This window comes from Meles meles, chromosome 9, assembly GCF_922984935.1.
Source record: "Meles meles chromosome 9, mMelMel3.1 paternal haplotype, whole genome shotgun sequence".
Lineage (NCBI taxonomy): Eukaryota > Metazoa > Chordata > Mammalia > Carnivora > Mustelidae > Meles > Meles meles.
The window spans coordinates 29792546-29812002 of record NC_060074.1 but is presented as its reverse complement, the minus strand read 5'-3'; the positions used below and the strand labels follow the sequence as shown (position 1 = coordinate 29812002).

General features: G+C 54.9%; 1 protein-coding gene across 1 annotated transcript; it reads right to left on the bottom strand.

Moving 5' to 3' along the window:
• Positions 1 to 9042: 9042 nt before the first annotated feature.
• On the bottom strand, positions 9043 to 17112 carry DES (desmin). Its single transcript, XM_046019645.1, has 9 exons — positions 16431 to 17112; positions 15312 to 15372; positions 15099 to 15194; positions 14789 to 14950; positions 14489 to 14614; positions 13867 to 14087; positions 12523 to 12566; positions 10711 to 10793; positions 9043 to 10498 (listed from the first exon to the last, which is right to left on the bottom strand). Exons 1-9 carry the CDS (start codon positions 17006 to 17008, stop codon positions 10457 to 10459), a joined length of 1413 nt encoding a protein of 470 aa, XP_045875601.1. The 5' UTR covers positions 17009 to 17112; the 3' UTR covers positions 9043 to 10456.
• Between the last annotated feature and the right edge of the window lie 2345 nt (positions 17113 to 19457).

Below are 19457 nucleotides of genomic sequence, written 5' to 3'. Positions count from 1 at the left end.
CCAACCTTGACTCTCCTCTGCCCCAGGCTTGCCCACAGTGATTCCGAGGAAGCAGCCCTGAAGATGTAGGAGGGTGGGCAGTGCGGGGTGGGGGGTGGGGGGTACTGACACCCAGAGGCTGAGCTCCGGCTCCATCTCCAGACATTCTGCATCTCCGCCCCTCCTTTCCCCTCCAGCTACTGAGGTCTTTCCTCCTTGTGCCTTCTCCTCAGCCCCCAGGGATGTACCTCCACTAACGTCACCCAGCTGGAGTGAGAACTCCCTCTTGAAAACGCCTGGGACACACTCAGTGATCCCCAAGCTCTTCGCCAGCCATAGCCTACTCCCCCAGAATTCTGCTTCTCAAGACTCAGTCAGCCCAAGGCTCTGTCTGAGGCCTACAGAACGACTGGCCGGCTTACGGGCTGAGAAAATTAAAAAGGAAATGCAGATACTGACCGAAGGAGAATCTGCCCCAGGGGGCCTGAGCCCCTTACCAGCCCCAGCAGGACCCTCAGTACCAGGTCCAGTCTTGGTCCCCTCTCTTCTGCCTCAGATCTTCACACGTGAGCCTGGCACTGTACCCTGACATGGGGAGGGTCCCAAGCACCAGCCTGAGCATCCCCCTTTCCTGTCCTCTGAATCTCAGGCAGACATGGCCCATTGGTTTTCATACCATACTCCGCAAACCCCTGTCCCACAACTGTGCGTACCACCAGGTCCCTCCGCAGCCTGCACAGGTACACACACACACATGCGCACACATGCACACCCCCTCCACACACACACACAGACTTCTTATGGATTCTCAAGCCCTCAAGCATGTGGATTCTCATACACACTGGGGAGCCCCCAGGCCTAGGTCCTCCTCCTGGTGCTCTGTACCCTCTTCATACTCGTCTACCCACTGGCTTCTTCCAACCAGCCTGGCACAGATCACACCCACACGCCCCAGCAGAGCTCAGACCCACTCCTCAACATCGCAGTGGGACCCGGGGTGCTCGCCCCTCTTTCAGACATGTGCAGCCCCATGAGGTGTCTCAATTCTAGGTTACCCGAGCTGATAAAGACAATTTTCTCCAGAGGATTTTCTCTCCCTACAGGGAAATGAGGAGGACTTTCACTTCCGAATCCCAGAGAGGCCTTAGTGGGGGCTCAGGTATTTGCTTACCAAATGCTGACCCTTGACCTCTGACCTTCCTGTGGGGAGCCTCTCTACTTTGACACCCTCCCTGCCCCCCCAAACACACACTTTACTCTTGATTGGCACTTCTGTGTCTGCGGGGCCAGAAGCCAGCGCTCCGGGAAGAGAGCTGGATGAGCAGGCGACCTCCCCACGTGGCTCCTGCAGCCCTGGTCCCGGCTCTGAGCACCCCAGCCCACCAGGCGCGCCGCCCTCCCCTCCCCTCCCCTCCCCTCCCCCCACCTCCCCATTACCTCCGACCTCCAGCACTGTGAGAACAGCCTCACAGGAGGTCTGGCCCCGCTCGTTCTGGGCCCTGCAGCTGTACACTCCGGCGTCCCGCGCCCCGCAGCTCCGCAGCCACAGGCAGCTGGGCTCAGGGGTCGGCGGGGGCAGGGGCTGCCCGTCCCGGAACCAGCTGAGGCTGGGCTGGGGCGTCCCGCTCACCGCCACCCGCAGCCGCACGTCGCTGCCCGCCAACACCGCCGCGTCCTTCAGGGGCCGCAGGAAGGCGGGAGCCCCGGCCACCGCCCCTCCGCCGGCCCCCACCTTGGCTCGCTTGGGGGGCACTCCTGGGCTGGGGGGTGCCCTCGTGCCCGCGTCCCCGCCTCGCGTGCCCCGGGCTTTCTGCATGGCCTCTGCGAGCTGGGCTGGAGGGGGTGGGTCTCTGGAACCTGACGGCCACGGGGGCACCCGCGGTGGGAGTGGTGCCCTGGGAGATGAGTCCTGGGGGGCCGGCGCCCTGCCTTCCTGCTGCCCGCCCGCCTTCGGCCTGTGTTACCCAGAAGGTCACCAGGGCGGCGGTTGCGCCTCGGGGGCTATTTTTAGGCCCCCCGGCTCGGGTTGCTTGCGAGTGAGCGGTGGAGGGAGGGGGCAGCAGAGGAGGGGACTTGGACTCCTAGGCTCCTTCCCACTCTCCAGGAGCCCCTATCTCCAACCCCCTGCTTCAACGGGGTCCCTGAGCACTTAGTCCAGGTCCCATCCCCTAGGATAACCCGGCCCCCAGCCCACTCAGGAGTCTGGAGTCAGGTTACCCCTGGGCTTTATCCCATCGCCCTGCCACCCAGCCCTCAGGCTTCTGATTCCCAGCTGGAGGAGAGGGAGGGGAGGTCCTGGATGACATGACTGAGAGGCAGATGGAGAAGCAGGCCCAAGTGGAGGTGAGCAGATAGCCGGGAAGAAGGACCAGTGGCACATTCTTGTGTAACTACTGTGAGCCTAGGACCAGGGAGTTGGGTGGATTGAGGCTCCCAGATGGTCCTGCCCTTCATGTGGTGGGTGACATCAAACGTCTCTCAACCTCCAAGTTCTCATCGGTAAAAATGGGTAGTTGGACAAAGTTTGCAACAGAGAAGGGTGGGAAGGGCATTCCAGGCAGAGGGAACAGCATGATCTAAATCAGAGCATGATGAAAGTAGATGACAAATTCTAGAGTCAGAGGAGTGTGGAGGGATTGACCTGCAGGAAGGGTGGGGTGAGTGGAGGTGGTCGTTTGGCTCGCTAAGGTCTGATGGCTGTGGGTGCTGCTGGAGGGTGTTAAGCTACAGGCTAACATGGTCAGAGCTGTGTTTTAGAAGGATCCCCCTTTGGAACCATGGTGCAGAGGGTGAACTGGAGATGATGGGGCGGTTGGAGGCCGGTTGCAGTGTGGTGCTTCAACGGCTTGCACTTCGACAAATATCAAGGTAGGACATTGCTGCTTTTAAAATTTCAAGCGAGGGACGCCTGGGTGGCTCAGTGGGTTAAGCGTCTGACTCTTGACCTCAGCTCAGGTCCTGATCTCAGGGTCATGAGTTAAAGCCCCACTTTGGGCTCCACAATGGGCCCAGAGCCTACTTAGAAACAACAACAACAAAAAAAAACCCCGAAAATAGAATAAAAGTTCAAGTGAGACTTGTTTGACAAACAGAGATCACAAGCAGGCAGAGAGGCAGGCAGAGAGTGAGGAGGAGGCAGGCTCCCTGCTGAGCAGGGAGCTGATGTGGGGCTCAATCCTAGGACCCTGAGATGATCCCAGGACCCTGAGATCATGACCTGAGCTGAAGGCAGATGCTTTAACCCACTGAGCCACCCAGGCACTCCTGTTCAAGTGAGACTTGTGATGGAGCCATTCCATACCCAGACTGGTGGGGGTCACATGAATCTGTGTACGTGGTAAAATGCACAGATAGAATTACACACACACACACACGAGTGCGTGTAAAAGTGGTAAAATCTCAGGAAGGTGGGTGGACTCATCCAATTTCCTGGTCGTGATATGGTACTGTAGTTACACAAGAATGTGCCACGGACTGGGGAAAGCTGTCTGTATTATTTCTTTTCTTTTTTTTTTTAAGATTTTATTTATTTATTTGACAGACAGAGATCACAAGTAGGGAGAGAGGCAGGCAGAGAGAGAGAGAGGAGGAAGCAGGCTCCCCGCCAAGCAGAGAGCCGGACGCGGGGCTCGATCCCAGGACTCTGCGATCATGACCTGAGCGAAAGGCAGAGGCTTTAACCCACTGAGCCACCCAGGCGCCCCTGTCTGTATTATTTCTTATAACTCCACGTGAATCTATAGTTGTTGCAAAATTTAAAAGTTAGACAAAAGTTCAGGTGAGAGACCTACACCTGACCTTGAGCCCGAAGGGGTGAAGCCTGGGAAGGCAGAGAGGAGCCAAGGGAGGAGCCCTGAGTCATTCTGAGATGGAGAAAGGGCCTCACAATGTCACCTCATCCCTACCCTCACTCGAGGAGACTGAAGTTCAAGTGTGCTTGTGTGTGTGAATTCGGAGGGTACAGAAGAGACCACTGAAGCACTGAATTACATCCACAGGGATTAAAAGCCTTGAGGAATGAAATTTCTGTGTTGTTTGAATGCATTTAAACCTACTCTTTGTGGTGTTCAGTTCTTTGGGTTTTTGACAAATGCAGAGAAATTGTGCATCTTCTACCTCAAAACCATACAGAACGTCACCCTAAATATTTCCCTGAACATCCCCTTTGTGGTTGACCACACCCCCGCAACCACTGAGGATAAGCTGAAGTCTTACGCATGAATGTAATTCTAAAAGGTAAAAACGCGGGGGAAGGCTTCACAAGCAGATGGAACATCAAGAACAAAGGAAGAGTCTATTTTTTTTTTAAGATTTTATTTATTTATTTGACAGACAGAGATCACAAGTAGGCAGAGAGGCAGGCAGAGAGAGGAAGAAGCAGGCTCCCTGCTGAGCAGAGAGCCCGATGAAGGGCTCGATCCCACAACCCTGGGATCGTGACCTGAGCCGAAGGCGGAGGCTTTAACCCACTGAGCCACCCAGGCGCCCCGAGACTATTTTATTTTTAAAATTTTTTTTAAAGATTTATTTCTTTATTTACAGAAAGAGTGCGTGTGTGCATGAGTCAGGGAGAGCCAAAAAGTGAGAATCTTCAAGCAGACTCTCTGCTGAGCATAGAACCTGAGGCAGGGCTCCATCTCAGGACCCTGAGATCATAACCTGAGCCAAAACTAAGAGTCTGACACCCAACGGACTGTGCCCTCAGACGCTCCAAGACTATCTTTTTTTTTTTTAATTTTATTTATTTATGACAGAGAGAGATCACAAGTAGGCAGAGAGGCAGGCAGAGAGAATGAGAGGGAAGCAGGCTCCCTGCCGAGCAGAGAGCCCGATGCGGGACTCGATCCCAGGACCCTGAGATCATGACCTGAGCCAAAGGCAGCGGCTTAAACCACTGAGCCACCCAGGCACCCACTCCAATACTATCTTAAAAAAGAAAAGCAACAATAACCCAGGGTACCTGGGTGGCTCAGTGGGTTAAAGTTTCTGCCTTCAGCTCAGGTCATGATCCCAGGGGAGCCTGCCCCCTCCTCACTCTCTGCCCGCTGCTCTGCCTACTTGTGATCTCTGTCAAATAAATAAATAAAATCTTAAAAAAAAAAAAAAATAACCCAAAACCATCTAGCACTGTACCTCAACAAAATTGCTCAGAATGCATGCGGTGGGTGGTCGGTAAAGCTTGGTGGGTTGGTTGGTGGGCTGGTCGGTTGAATACACGAACTGTGTGGTCTTGGGCAAGTCACTGAGCATCCTTCAGCTTCAATTTATAAAATGAGGTAGCTCGACTCAGGGTGTTTTCATTCATTTCACAAACATTTTTGAGTTCCTCCTTTGTGCCTGGTATTGTTCTAGGCAGTAGGGATAGAGCAGTGAGCAAACCAGACAAGGATTCCTGCCCCTGTGGGGAAAACAGAGCAGGGGAAGGGAGATGGGAGAGTGACGGAGCTTGCACTTTCTAAGAGGATGGCTGGAACCTTGCTGGGAATGACTGAGCCCATCTTAAAGGACTGAGAAAGCAAATGGTACAGATGTCTGGACCGGACTGCTTCAGGCAGAGGGGGGAATGGGCCCGGCAGGCTCCAACAAGAACCAGGGTGCCAGTGGGGTTGGAGGGAGTGGTGGGGAGGGTAGAGACATGAGGTCAGGTGGGTAGCAGGGGTCAGATAGCCTAGCATCTTGTAGGCCATGGCACTTTTGTTCCATGTGAAAACTGGAAGTCATCTGAGCAGATTGTGAGTGGAGGAATTACATGATCTGACTTAGGTTGTTGTGATGGCTTTAAATTATTATATTAAATATTAAAATGAATATTAACTATTTAAAAGGGCTTGGCACAGGGCCAGGGACATGGCTTGTGTATCTCCTGGCTGAGTTTCTGGAATGGGGGCATCCACTGATGTGTGCTCTGGAGTGTGTGGGCCTGGGTAGGGAGGGCACCGGCCGTGTGAGTCGCTGGTGCCCTCTCCTGGAGGAGCCGGCACTAGCTGTGACCCTCAGACTCTGGCCAGGCCTGCCACCCAGGGCAGCTGGCCACAAGGCGCTCATCTGTCCCTCAGAATGGGCCCCATAGTGCCCTGCGACCTGGCGCCGGGCTGGGTGTGTGCTGCCAGTCAGCCCTGCCTCACGATCACAAGCCTATGGTGTCATGGAAAGAGATCTGGACTCCAGAGGCCAAGGAGCCTGGGGCCTGGTCCTCCTTGGCCACAAGTAATGCTATGAGACCTTGGCAGTTCCCCTCACCTCTCTGGGCTGCGGGGAGTTTCCTGCCGGTCACAGTGAGGCACTGTGCGCCTGGAACATGGTGAAAGGTCAGTCAGTAAATGTTGGTCGAATCTGTGAAATGAAGTGGGGGCCATAAGCCTTCCCAGTAAATATTTAATTTAGGGAAAAGTAAATAAAAGTGCTCAGTGGGTATTCATTCAACAAGTACTTAAATATTTAATGAGCACCTTCTATGGAGCAATGCCTCTCCCGGGCACCAGGGAACCAGTGATGAGTAGAATGATGAAGACCTTCCCCTCGGTTAGCTGGCATTCTGGTGCTGAACACAAAAGTCATTGACGTATTTGCCTAAGTGTCCTGGGCAAGCAGGTGAGAGGAAGAAGAGGGAGGGGTGAGTGGGTGAGAGGAGAGGGCTCAGGGGGGCAGGGGAAAGAGTGGACAGAGAGGGCAGGACAATGTCCACTGAGCCCTCAGTTCCTGGTTTAGGGACACATTTGCCTCCCATGATCCTTCCTACCTAACACCTTGCATGGGGACTGAGTTGGTCTAGAATGGATCCCCTGGGTCCAGTGAGAAGCTAGTCAGCCTCCATGAGCTCTCTTGTTTCTTCGTGATGTTTGGAATCTTACAGGAGAGGATACGAGAGTGAGTGTCCCAAGAACAGGCAGGAGTTCCATCTGGAGGTGATGGGGTGCATATGTATGACCATATGGAACCCAGATCTTTCTTGGCTTATTTTGTCCATTTTGGGGTGCACCATAACCACATTCTCCTGCCCTAGAGTCCCTGCCTCACAGTCCAGCTCCCAAGGAGATAGCCAAAGCAGAGGACTTAGAACCAGAGAACTTCTACTTGGGTTTTTTTTTTAAGTTTTGTATTTTTAAAAAAAAAATTTTTAAGATTTTATTTATTTATTTATTTATTAGAGTGAGAGAGAAAGAGAGCACAGGCACGCAGAGTGGCAGGCAGAGGCATAGGGAGAAGCAGACTCGCCGCGGAGCAAGGAGACCGATGTGGGACTCAGTCCCAAGACACTGGGATCATGACCCGGGCCAAAGATAGCCACTTAACTGACTGAGCCACCCAGGCGTCCCAGAGAGGGAGAACATAAGTAGAAGGAGAGGCAGGCTCCCCACTGAGCCAGGAGCCCCATGTGGGACTGGATCCCAGAACCCTGGGGTCATGACCCAAGCTGAAGGCAAACACTTAACCAGCAGAGCCATTCAGGTGACCACCCCCCCCCCTTTTTTTTGAAGACTTTAAGTAATCTCTATACCCAGCGTGAGGCCTAAACTCACAACCCCAAGATCAAGAGGCAGACACACTGCCACCTGAGCAAGGCAGGCACCCGGCATCAGAGGTCTTTTAGTCCCGGGAAGGCTCTGCTCAGAGAATGCTTCCCCACGGGGACACAGGCTGGGTCTGAGCCTCCTCTCTTCTCTGAACAAGTGGGCAGTAGTCACAGGAGACAGATGTGTGCCGAGGAGGAAGGCTTTCTGACTGACCGAGCTACCCCCAGCTCCAAGGGCTCAGGAGGTAGTGTGTTCTCTGACCAGAGACGTTCAAGCAGAGCTCAGTGACTGCTCATTAAGATATTAGGGTGAGGCTGGGAGGCGACTTCTGGGTTATGGGTGTCACTCCCTGGGGGACTTGCCATCTGACTCAGAGTCTAAGATTCCTAGAGTCTTTCCACTTCAGTGACTAGTCTGTACCTCAGCTTTTTTGGAGGGTAGGGATGCCTCTAAGACCTTCCCTGACCTATGCACCGCTTTGTGCTTTACGGGCTAGATGAGTGAGCATACTCATTTAAGGGAAAGAAGAAATCGCTGAGAGGCTCCTGAAATTACTCACAGATATGGATACCACCTCTTACCCACCCAAGCCCAGCCTTGCCCAGACATCTCTCTCACAGAGAGACCAGCTCAGGGATGGGAAGCCCCCCACTGTCCCTCCTCCTATATCCCAGGGTAAAGACACGGCAAATGCTACTTGTAATTTCACTTGGAATTCCACTGTGGTTTGATGGGAGTAGTTCTAGGGTTTTCAGTGTTCATCCCACTAGGGCACTAGGGGAAAGAAATGATCACAGGTCACCAGTGGCGGAGGGTGGAGACCCGGGATGTGTCCACAGTGTTCCCCGGGCCAAGCTGAAGAATACCACCGAGAAGGGGGCCTTCTTATAGGGATGAGCTGCTGAACCCGGAGGGAAGGGGTGATTTCTGAGCAAAGGGAGCATCCAAGGAGAGGGAGAAAAATAGAGACAACAGAAAGGCTTTGGAAGTTTCTGGAAAAGGCCAGTTAGGAAAGTCAGACTAAGGAACTTAAGACTAAAGCTCTATTAGGTTTTGGATTCTTTTTTTTTTTTTTTTTCCCTCCTATAGATTGTCTGAATTTACTATTTTTATGATCTCTACCCTCTTCTCCTCTCTTTTAAAGAATTATCTCCGGGGCGCCTGGGTGGCTCAGTGGGTTGGGCCGCTGCCTTCGGCTCAGGTCATGATCTCAGGGTCCTGGGATCGAGTCCCGCATCGGGCTCTCCACTCACCAGGGAGCCTGCTTCCCTCTCTCTCTCTCTCTGCCTGCCTCTCTGTCTACTTGTGATCTCTCTGTCAAATAAATAAATAAAATCTTTAAAAAAAAAAAAAGAATTATCTCCTTGATCTGTGAGGACTAACTTGAAGGTGGAAGCCTATATGGATCCATCAAGCTTCCTGAATCTTGGATCCATCTGAAATTTATTTTTTAGAAGGAGTGAAGAGAGACAGGCTTCACTCCTGTCGCCCCGTGGCTACCCAATGGCCCCCAAGTCTATATATTGAATCATTAAGTGTCCCCCACAGAAACCTTTAACATATCCGTGTTAATATTTTGTTCCAGGATTTCCTATTTTTTTTTTTCATATGTCCTCCACTATGCTTTCTCCCCAAATTTCCCTTTCGTATTTTCCTTGAGATTGCATTGCATTCAAAGTCTTGGTTAACATAAGCTGAAATGATATCTTCAGAGAATTTCAGTCTTCTCCAAAAATAAGATAGAACTTTCTGTTTTTCTTAACAATGTCATTTTTCCTGAATCGGTCCTTGTCCATAGAAGGTGCTCAGGCAGGTTTAACGGGAAGGGGCTGTGAGCTGTTTTGGGGAATAGGAGAGCCCTACTTCGGAGCCAGGAGATGCCCTTCAGAAAGAACAGCAGGTGGTGTCCCTGGGGCCTAATGATCTGAAGGCCCAAAGGGGGCCCAACGGGGCATTCCAGAAATTGGGGCCTACCAGGAGGTATTCAAGACTCCCTAACAAAAGCCCCCTGCCCAACTCCCCTCCTACCCTATGTCACATACACACAACAAGGCTGAGAGTTTCTGGAAACAGCAGAGGTGACAGGCCCTGGGGGACAGTCTGAGTTCTGAGGAGGCAGGAAGGCAGCACACGGTCTATCCCAAGGGGTGGGGCAGTAGGGCCCTGGGGGCCCCCAGAGGCGACCAGGCAGTCAACACAGCCAGGGACGTGCTAGGCTAGTACTTCTCTTTTTATTGTTTCTGTCCAGAGCCCCTGCTGCAGGGGAGGGGTGGGCACAGAGGGGGGCACCCCTTCCCCTGCCTGAGACCGCTCTCTGCCTCTCTCCTCCCTTCTCTCCAGCATCTCGCCCACCCTCTCTCCTTCTGAATCTCCTGCTCCCACAAATGGCACCTTCGGGGGTTCCCTCTTGCAGCCCCTGCTTTCTAAGCCCACCCTGGGAAAGGAAGGGGCTATGGGGTCCGTGTCAAGCCCCCATTCCCACAGGGGCTAGTCCTCCAGTCACCTGCCAGGCTTGCTGGGGAGGCTGCGCTTTCTCTCTGATCCAGGCTAGGGAGTAGGGAGTGGGGAGGTCTCCAGGTTCCATCCTGGTCCTATGGGGTCCCAACGCCCTGCTCTGGGGTCCTCTCCAAAAGTAGAGGCTAGCCTGACGTCCCAGAAGTGGGAGGGGACTGGTCTGCTCGGGTTCCACGCTGGTCCTACCCAGTACACGCGGAGGGCAGCTAGGAGCCAGGCTCACTCATTTCCAACATCCAGGACTCACATGGCTGGGGCTGCCTGTGCCTAGGCAGGGGTGGGCCATGTCCCCTGCGGGGGCCATGTGTGGTGGTGGGTGAGCAAGTGTCAGAGGCTGTGTGGAGAGCATTGTGGCTGGGTGTGGTGCCCTGGGATGGAAGGAGGCTGGCTTTAGGAGGCAGTGAGGACAGGGGCGAGGACGGTCTCCGGTGGCAGAGGGGTCTCTGGCTTTAAAGCACCTCGTGTTGCTGCTGTGTGGCCTCGCTGACAACCTAAAAAGGGAGAGAAACCCAGTCCAAACCAGCGCCAACAGGAGAATGGGGCCCCAGCCCTGGGTCCTCCCCCGACTCTGATGTAGCAGGACCCCCTCTCCCTCCAGGCAGGGCCTTGAACCAGCACAGCTGGTGGAAGGCACCTGGCTGAGAGCCTCACAGACGTACCCCAGAGCCCCCACCAGGCTAAGGGAAGCAGGCAGATGGCTCACCTCCCCATCCCGGGTCTCGATGGTCTTGATCATCACTGTCTTCTTGGTGTGGACCTCAGAACCCCTTTGCTCCGGGCTTGTTTCTGTAACAGATCCATCCACACACTCAGCCTGACCAAGTCCGGGCCTGGGCCACTCCAGGGACTGGGAGTCCCTCCCTGGTCCCATGGGGTGGAGCCCAAAACACTCCTACCCCCTCAAGATGGGCCTATGACTTTTTCCGCAAGACTGTATAGCCTGTCCTTGAGCTCTACAGGCGCCGGGGCCAGTCCCATGGCTGAGACGGGCTCAGGAGCCAAGAGACGCTGATTCAGGAGACTGGGGGACCCCTGAGGCCCCAGGCCATCCAACATTCCCACTCCTCACTCACGTCCTCACTCCCCCTCCACCGCTGGGCTCCAGCACAGCCTTGTGTGAACTTGTACCCTGACAGAACACCAAACCCAGTCCTAAGATACTCTTTTGAAGGGCCTCATGGTATCCAGTCCCTCTTTAAGAATCCAGATGAGGGGTGCCTTGGGGGGGGTGCAGTCGGTTAAGCTTCGGACCTTGGATTTGCCTAGGTTGTGATCTCAGAGTTGTGAGATCTAGCCCCACATCGGGCTCCATGCTTGACGCAGAGTCTGCTTAAGACTCTCTCTCCCTCTGCCCCCTGCCTGCCCCCTCTCTCTCTCTCATAAATAAATAGATCTTAAAAAGAGAGAGAGAGAGAGAGAGAGAGAGAGGGACTGGATGAGTAAACTGTCTCAATGAAAGAGAGGCAGACAGGAGTCAGTTACAGATTCATTGTGCTGGCGGCCAGTCCCTTGCCTCTCTATGCCTCGGTTTCTTTGCCGTGAAACACCAGCCATAATGTGCTATCTTGGCCACAGAGCCACTGATTTGAAAAAGCATTAAGCAGTTTCAATTACAAGGCTTACACTTGGGTGTCTGCATAAACTACTGAAAAAAAAAAAGAGGTTCTGAGTTTTGTAGGGCGGGTCAAATTTAGGTCCTGGGTATTATGAGTTTGGTGTTCATGAATTTCCTCAGCAAGCCGCTAGCCTGCGACAAACGTCCTAACTCGGTGGGGCACAGCATGTAATTTTCCTGACGGGAACGAACACTGAAGACAAAAAAGGTTTGATCTAGGAGAGGCGACACGGCCAAGCCAAGGAGTCCGATTTGCTTTCCTAATGTTTCATTATAGTGTGTTTTCCTGTTCTCTGGGGTTGGAAAGCCACTCAATCTGCATATTACTAATGTCAGAATGGCAGAATGCCCTTGGAGCTCCTTCTTTTAATTGTCTGGCTTTGCTAAGGTTTGGCTTCTCTTTTTTTCTTTTAAAGCCTGTGTCCAACATCTTGCTCCAGCAAACTGGAGGTGTTCAACAAGAAGCTGGTGGGAGGTGGGGTGAGGTGGGGTGCAGGGGGGTGCATGGCAATTTGCCAGACAATGGCTGGGGGGGCGCCTTGTAGTCCAGGGTGTATGGTTCTAGATGCATCTGCTGCCAGACCCCCAAGGCCAGCCCTGGTACCTTCAGAGTTTGGGTATATTGGGAATCGAAGCTGTTTGCCGATGTCCGAGACTCCCAGAAGGTGCTGGGGATATGCTCAATGCAGTATAATACCATGGAATATTTAAAAAGCTCTCTCTGTTAGAAGGTGTCTCTACCTAAACTTCCCCACCCACCTGCAGCTGCTCCCTTTCTCTGTCCCGACCCCAGCTCCATCCCCCCGGTTCCATTCCCCCTCCCAGGCTGGCCTTGGGCAGTGCCCATGCTGGACTCCTGCCCCCTGCCATCCCAGCATCCACCTACCGACATGCACTCACCTCGAAAGTTGAGAGCAGAGAAGGTCTGGATGGGGAGGTTGATCCTGAAAGGGGAGAGATCAAGACGCCAAAGGGTTAGGGCCCTCTATATCTCCCTATGACCATGCATCAAAGCTTGCCCTGGTCCTCAACAAAGGCCACTGTCAGCTGTCCCTGTCTCACTGACCTTTCACGTGGCTAAGAGCACAGGGTCAAAGGGCAACTCCAGCTCTCCGAGGAACTGTCCCTTCTGGGAACTGTCCCTTTCCATCTCTGAACTGCTGGCCTGACATCCCTACTCCCAACGCCCCTGCTCTCTCTAGGTCACGAGGATCTCCTTCCTCAGGTAATTCAAGGTATATGGCTTGTTGTAGGCCACAGCCATTGTGCATGCCCACCCGCCAGCCAGGCTGGGAACTGCTGGCCCACCCACAGAAGGGCGAGTTCCAGGGTCAATGCCATCCCCGTTTATACCTAGTGCGGGGGGAAACGCAACACATCTCCAGCTGCCTTGAAAGGTCATTACATGTAGATATAATTCTATGAACTCTGACCTCTCTCTGTGTGCAGGTCTGTATTTAAGCATGTCTGCTGATTGTTTTAAACTTTAGACATCATGGTTTTTTTAGTATCCATAAGCATCATTTTTTTGAGTAATTGACCTATGTTAAACTGAGGTTAGGTTTACCTACAGTGAAATACACAGATCTTAGTCTGCAATTTTGCAATGAGTTTTGATCAGCGTCTACATCAACGGAACTACTAGTCTAAATTGAGATACAGAACATTTCCAACGCCCCAGAAAAGTTGCCTCACATTGCCTTTTAGTCATATGTCATTTTTGGTGTCTAGAAGTGAGTTGCTCTAAGCATGTCATGCTATCTTTTCCTAAAAGCTTGTGTGTGTGTGTGTGTGTGTGTGTGTGTGTGTGTGTATGCGTGCACGCGCCCTCCGGCACAAGTCTGCCTTCTCCTTCTTAACCTGTGTCCCAGGCTCTCTCTCTGTCACTATTAGCCCCCTCCCTTTCCTTGTTCATCATTCTCCACTCTGCTCTCATCTCTCCCTTGACTGGCAGTAATATTTTATTACTGGTTGCTGAACATGGTTTTATGCTGCTGGCTCTTAATTCTGAAGGTGGATGAGGGAATCCTTCTATTTCTCTTTTTATAAAAGCTATTAATTAAGTCACTTTTTACCCAGGTGGCCTTGGTTAATTGTCTGCAATTAGTGGTGCGGTGGCCTCCTGTATAAAATTGTTTCCAGACCTTGCTAAGGTGATCCTGAGCCCCTCCCCAACCCCAGGGGTATGGGGGGGCAGGAATGGGCCCCTCAGCACTCCCCAGAATCCCACTTCCAGCCCCTCACCGGCTTTCCTCGCCCTCCAGCAGCTTCCGGTAGGTGGCAATCTCCACATCCAGGGCCATCTTGACATTGAGCAGGTCCTGGTACTCGCGCAGATGACGGGCCATCTCATCCTTGAGGTGCCGGATCTCTTCCTCCAGACGCGCGATGTTGTCCTGGTAGCCGCTGGCCTCGCTGGCAAAGCGGTCTTCCATCTCCCGCATCTGCCTCATCAGCGAATCGTTCTGCAGGAGAGGGGCACCCAGGTCAAGGAGAGTCATGGAGGGGTAGGCACCAGGGTAGGGGTTCAGGACGGGGACAGACATAGTCTTGTTGCTGAGGTGCAGCCCCACATGGTCAGGTCTGGGAGTTGGCACGCTCTTCTGAGCTAGGGAACCCTAAACTCAAGTGAAGTCTTCTGGGGAGACCCAGTGAGTAGAAGTGATAAAAGGAAGCATCCGTGTCCTTACTCTCCACCCCCATCTAGGAGCCCCCTGACTCCTGAGAGTTCAACTGAGAAGCCACCTGTCTGTTTTCACCCCTTTGGGAGGTTTGAGGAGACAGAGGCCCAGAGAGAGGGTCTCAGAGTGAGAGTGGGAGCTGCAGGCTGGAAGGACTGGGCTGGTTGAGGTGGGCAGGCACTCACGGTGCCCTTGAGGGCGTCGATCTCGCAGGTGTAGGACTGGATCTGGTGTCGATACTCCATCATCTCCTGCTTGGCCTGGCGCAGTGCGTCGTTGTTCTTGTTGGCTGCCTGGGTCAGGTCGGACACCTGCGGGCAGGGAGTGGGACCGAGATGAGGAGGCTGCAGGACGCAGGGCAGGATGGTAAGGGAGCCTGGAGACCCTGGCTCACTCTCCTCCCCATGGAGAGAGCCACAGGAAGCACCTCCAGATAGAGACAGAGGGGAACGGAGGGGCCAGAGCCCTCAGGCCAAGTTGCCCACCTTTGACTTGTACCATTCCTCAGCTTCTGAGATGTTCTTGGCTGCGATGGTCTCATACTGAGCCCGGATGTCCCTGAGCGCGGCGGTGAGGTCTGGCTTGGACATGTCCATCTCCACCTGGACCTGCTGTTCCTGAAGCTGGGCCTGTAGTTCTCGGATCTCCTGTAGGGCACAGCTGGGCTTCAGGGCTCTGCCAGGCCCCACCCACACGGCACACCCCCCCCATTCTCCAGCCTTGCACTGCCCCTCCTCCTTTCCAGCTACTCCCACTAGAGTCTAAGGACCTTGAGGAGGAGGGCTGAAGGCATACCTCTTCGTGCACTTTCTTAAGGAACACGATTTCCTCGTTGAGAGATTCAATCCTGCGCTCTAGGTCAATCCGAGCGAGAGTAGCCGCATCCACATCCTGGGAGTGGTCAAGCAAGAGGGAGAGGGTCACTGAGAACCCAGGCAGGGCAGAGGGAGACCAGGGGCCCCCCGGGTCAGAGGGGGTAAAGCTGCAGGGGGACCAAAGAGGGCTCACCGCTCGGAAGGCAGCCAAATTGTTCTCTGCTTCTTCTCTCAACTGAATCTCTTCTTGCAGCCTGGCCGGAGCAGACAGACAGAAAAGAGACAGTTGGTGAGGATAAAACCAGCCATGGGGATGGGCCTGGTGGGGGCTGCTCAGGGAGTGGGGCTCAGGCCACCCAGAGGAGGCCTGGCTCCAGGGTAGAGACAAGAGGCCCTGCCCACCCGGGGAGGGGACAGGAAGTGACCCAATTTCTTCCCCAGAGCCACACCCCGGAAGTCTATGTCCCCAACCAGACTGTGACCTCCCTGGGATTAGCGACTCTGTCTATTCTATCCACCTCCACGTTCCTGGTTCTCAGCCGCAGTCTGGCCAACATAGGTGCTCAATTATTGTTTGTGACCTGGGTGGTAGGACCTTGATTCTGCTCACTCCTGCCGTCAGAAGCAGGACCCAGGAGTACTTGCTGTATTCTTGTTGCCTTTTCCTACTGGAAGCCGGGTGAAGCCCGCTCGCTATCAGGCCCTGGAAGCTTTCTGGAGCCTGAGGCTAGCTCCCTCCCCTTTCCTCTAGCTTATCCGTCCCCTTAGTGAAATGGCACAGCCTCAGCCCAGCCTAGGAACTAAGATCTGCTCTCTATCCACCTCCCCCCACTCCCGGGGAGGGGGGCGGGTAGTCTGATCACAGATGAGCTGAGAGCTACCACTTAGATTCCCCACCCTTTGCCCTTCCCAGCTTGCCCCAGATTTTCCTTGTCTCCTATCAAACCCCCTTCTCCCTCTGACTGTACCGGGGCCTCCTGCCTCTTCTCATCTGCCAGTCCCCCATGGACACCACACTGACATCTTAAGACACTTTTAAGGGGCTCTCCACAGGCCTCAGGTCTTCCATTTGCACCCCATGATGTCCCCAAGAAAACTGAGGGAGAGACCCGGGAGTCCATCTCTCCTTGGGGGACACCAGTAGATGACTCTCTCCCCGCCGGGGGCGGGGGGGGGGGGGGAGCCGGCGGGAGAGGGTCCCTGGTGCGCTGCGGGCGGGGAAGACAGGTGCTGACAGCTGCCCCCAGCCCCCAGGCCTCTCCTCCCGCTCCCAGCCCGCGGAAAGGAGGTTCCGGGAGCGCCAGGTCCTCACTTGGCCTTGAGCCGCTGCAGGTCGTCCAACAGGTTGTCACGCTCGACGTCCACGCGGGCGCGCTGGTTGGTGAGCACCTCCACCTGGCGCCGCAGCTCGCGCAGCTCCTCCTCGTAGATCTCGGCGACCCGGGTAGGCTCGCGCCCCTTCAGCCGGTTCACCTCGGCGGCGAGCGCCGCATTCTGCTGCTCCAGGAAGCGCACCTTCTCGATGTAGTTGGCGAAGCGGTCATTGAGCTCCTGCAGCTCCACCTTCTCGTTGGTGCGCGTGGTCAGGAACTCCTGGTTCACGGCGTCGGCCAGCGAGAAGTCCAGCAGCTCGCCCGCGCCGTAGGAGGAGGGCGCGCGGGCCGACCCCAGCCGGCTGGCCCGCAGCGCCCCCAGACCCCCCGCCCCGCCCGACGTGCGCGACACCTGGTACACGCGGGACGTCATCGAGCTCGAGGAGCCCTTGGTGCCGAAGCCCGCGCGCGGGAACACCGGTGAGCCGAGCGGGGAGACGAGCGGGAAGCCCCCGGCCCCGCCGAAGGTGCGGCGGTAGGAGGACACGCGCTGGCTGGACGAGTAGGCCTGGCTCATGGTGGCGGCGCGCGGGCGAGGCTGGGCGGCACGGAGGAGGCAGCGGCGGGAGGCAGCCGACTGGAGAGTGGATGCGTCGAGGGGAGACAGGGCCCCTTAGCCGTCTGCACTATTTGTATCCCTCCTGACATCAGCCCCCGCCGCCCCTCCCCTGACAGCTGCAGGATCCCGCTGTCCTGCCAGGAAGGGCGGCCGCTGGCGTGGGGGCGGGGAGGCCAGCTCCCCCGCAAGAGGCCTGCGCCCCTACGCGGGTGGGAAGGGGCCCGCAAGAGGTGTGGGACAGGCTGGAGGACCTAGGAGGGCAGAAGATGGGCAGGCCTGCCAACCCCTTCGCCGGGGAAGCAAGCGTGTCTGGAAGCCCTAGACAGCCTCTTTCGGCCCTTGGGTGCCCCCCTCACCCTGGGGGGTAGTCAGGGGAGAGAATGGAAGAGAGGTTTCCCCTTGGTTTGAGGGTATCCCTTTCCTTTGGAGGAGAGACTTTGGGTCATTTCCTGGAGGAACAAGGCCTATTCCCCAGAAAGTGTCAAAAGCACTTTTTTTCCTCCCTAAAGATTCTCTAGAAGTGGCAGAGGTTTGGGAGGACTCAGGAAAGACTGGCACCCACCAGCCAGGCATGGAGCAAGAGGGTCTCTAGGCAGGCAGGGAGGGTGGGGGAGTACCCCCCCGGGGGGGGGGGGTCAGAGAGCAGTCCTGGCCAGAGACGGCCTCCTTAGGTATGTCCACTGGCACCAAGATTCTAACCCCGAGCCTCAGTTTCCTTCGGGTCTAGTGTAAGCTCTTTTCCTCCCCCTCTTCAGGGTAGGGCAAAGCCTCAAGTTTATAAACAACAGGGTGATTTCCAGAGAGAGCCTGGGAGCCTCTCAGTTTCCAGTTACTATGCACAGTCACCCCCACACGCCAACTTTACTGGGCTTCTGCCCCCTTGTGCCCACCCCCACGCCTTCTCTGATTCACCCCCCTACTCACAGCACCCACACCCACACACACCAGGGGTTTGTATTTTGTCAGGAGCCATGTGTCAGCCTAGCCATCTCTCTGGCAGCAACAGCTGCCAGCCCGGCATACCAGAGCTGGTATTTATAGAGGAGAAGGCATCAGTCTGGGAAACAGGCACACGGGAGAGGCGTTCTGGGGGGTGAGGGCCGGGTACCTGGGGAGGCACGGGTTTCAGATGGCCCAGGCAGGTTCGGGGAGCGAAACCCCAATCACCTCCCACCCCCACAATGCCCCAAGCCCCCCACCAGAATGGCATAGCCTTCTTCCTCCTCAGCACAAGGTATTGGCTGACCCCTGAGGACATCCCCACTTCTCCATGAACACTGGCTGTCTCCCTACACCTTCACCTGGCACACTGCAGGCCTCCCTTAGACCTGACCCTTCTGGAATGCCAGCTTCTGGAATAGAGTGCAGGTCCTACCCCAGCCCTGCCATCACTAGCAGGCCCAGTTACTAGCAGGCAAGACCTTCACTTTTCTGTGTCCTCCCCTAGCAAGTGGAAGTGGTCAGCGTTGCCATACCTACCCTACAGGCTCTGAAGAGGCTCGAATAACAATGCATAGGGGCACCTGGGTAGCTTAGTCCATTTAGCATCTGACTCTTGACTTGGGCTCAGGTCGTGATCCCAGGGTTGTGAGATTGAGCCTGGTGTCGGGCTCCATGCTGGGTGTGGAGCCTGCTTAAGATTCTCTCTCCCTGTCTCCCTCCCTGTTGCCCCCCAAAATATAACAAGACACAAATAACCCGTTACACTGAGCCCCCACTGTGTGCCACACAGTGTGAGCACCCCCAATCCCCAACAACCCTATGAGGCAGGAACTAGTATCATTCCCATTTTGCAGCTCAGGAAGCTGAGGCAGTCCGACTCCGGAGCTGTGCTTGGCCCCCTGGAATGGATATGAATATGCCAGGTGAACAGTAAACGGCTTTGTTACTGCTGTCTTCTCAAAGCCTTTCCACACTAAGTATCTAAGTTTTATCCAAGAGACAGGCCTATGAGGTGGGAGGGGGGTTCCAGATATTCTTATCCAGGCTTCGAGTCAGCGCAAGCTGTTGTGTTCTGGTTATTTTTGTGTCTCGTCTCCCAAACTAGATTGTAGGCTCCTGGAGAATCTGAGAGACCATGTGGATCCTTAGCATATCCCAGGCAACAAGCATCCTTGTTGTAGTTCCAAGTAGCCTGCAAGCTTTCTTTCTGGCTCCCTTATTTTGGTAACAAAGGCTACACACACAGAATACACACAATGGGTGGACAGATGACCCAGTTCCCAGCCAGTCTTAGCAACTGTATCCCTCTGACTGCAGTGATTGGCTCAGAGGTGACCTGGACCTGAGAAGGGCCAATCAGAGACCTTCCCTGAAATTTATAGATGAAACAGCTAGAGCCTGTGGCAACTATGTTTCCTTCCCCGTAGGGTCATTCCTTCACTAGGAGGAAAGGGAAGTCAACATA

Bases quoted from the DNA above. Each gene is read 5' to 3' on its own strand.
- DES (XM_046019645.1), bottom strand. From the start codon at position 17,008: ATGAGCCAGGCCTACTCGTCCAGCCAGCGCGTGTCCTCCTACCGCCGC. The intron at 15,373-16,430 runs GTGAGGACCTGG...TGCTCCGGCCAG, and splicing joins CTGCAGCGGCTCAAGGCCAA to GCTGCAAGAAGAGATTCAGT. The intron at 14,951-15,098 runs GTATGCCTTCAG...TGTGCCCTACAG, and splicing joins TTAAGAAAGTGCACGAAGAG to GAGATCCGAGAACTACAGGC.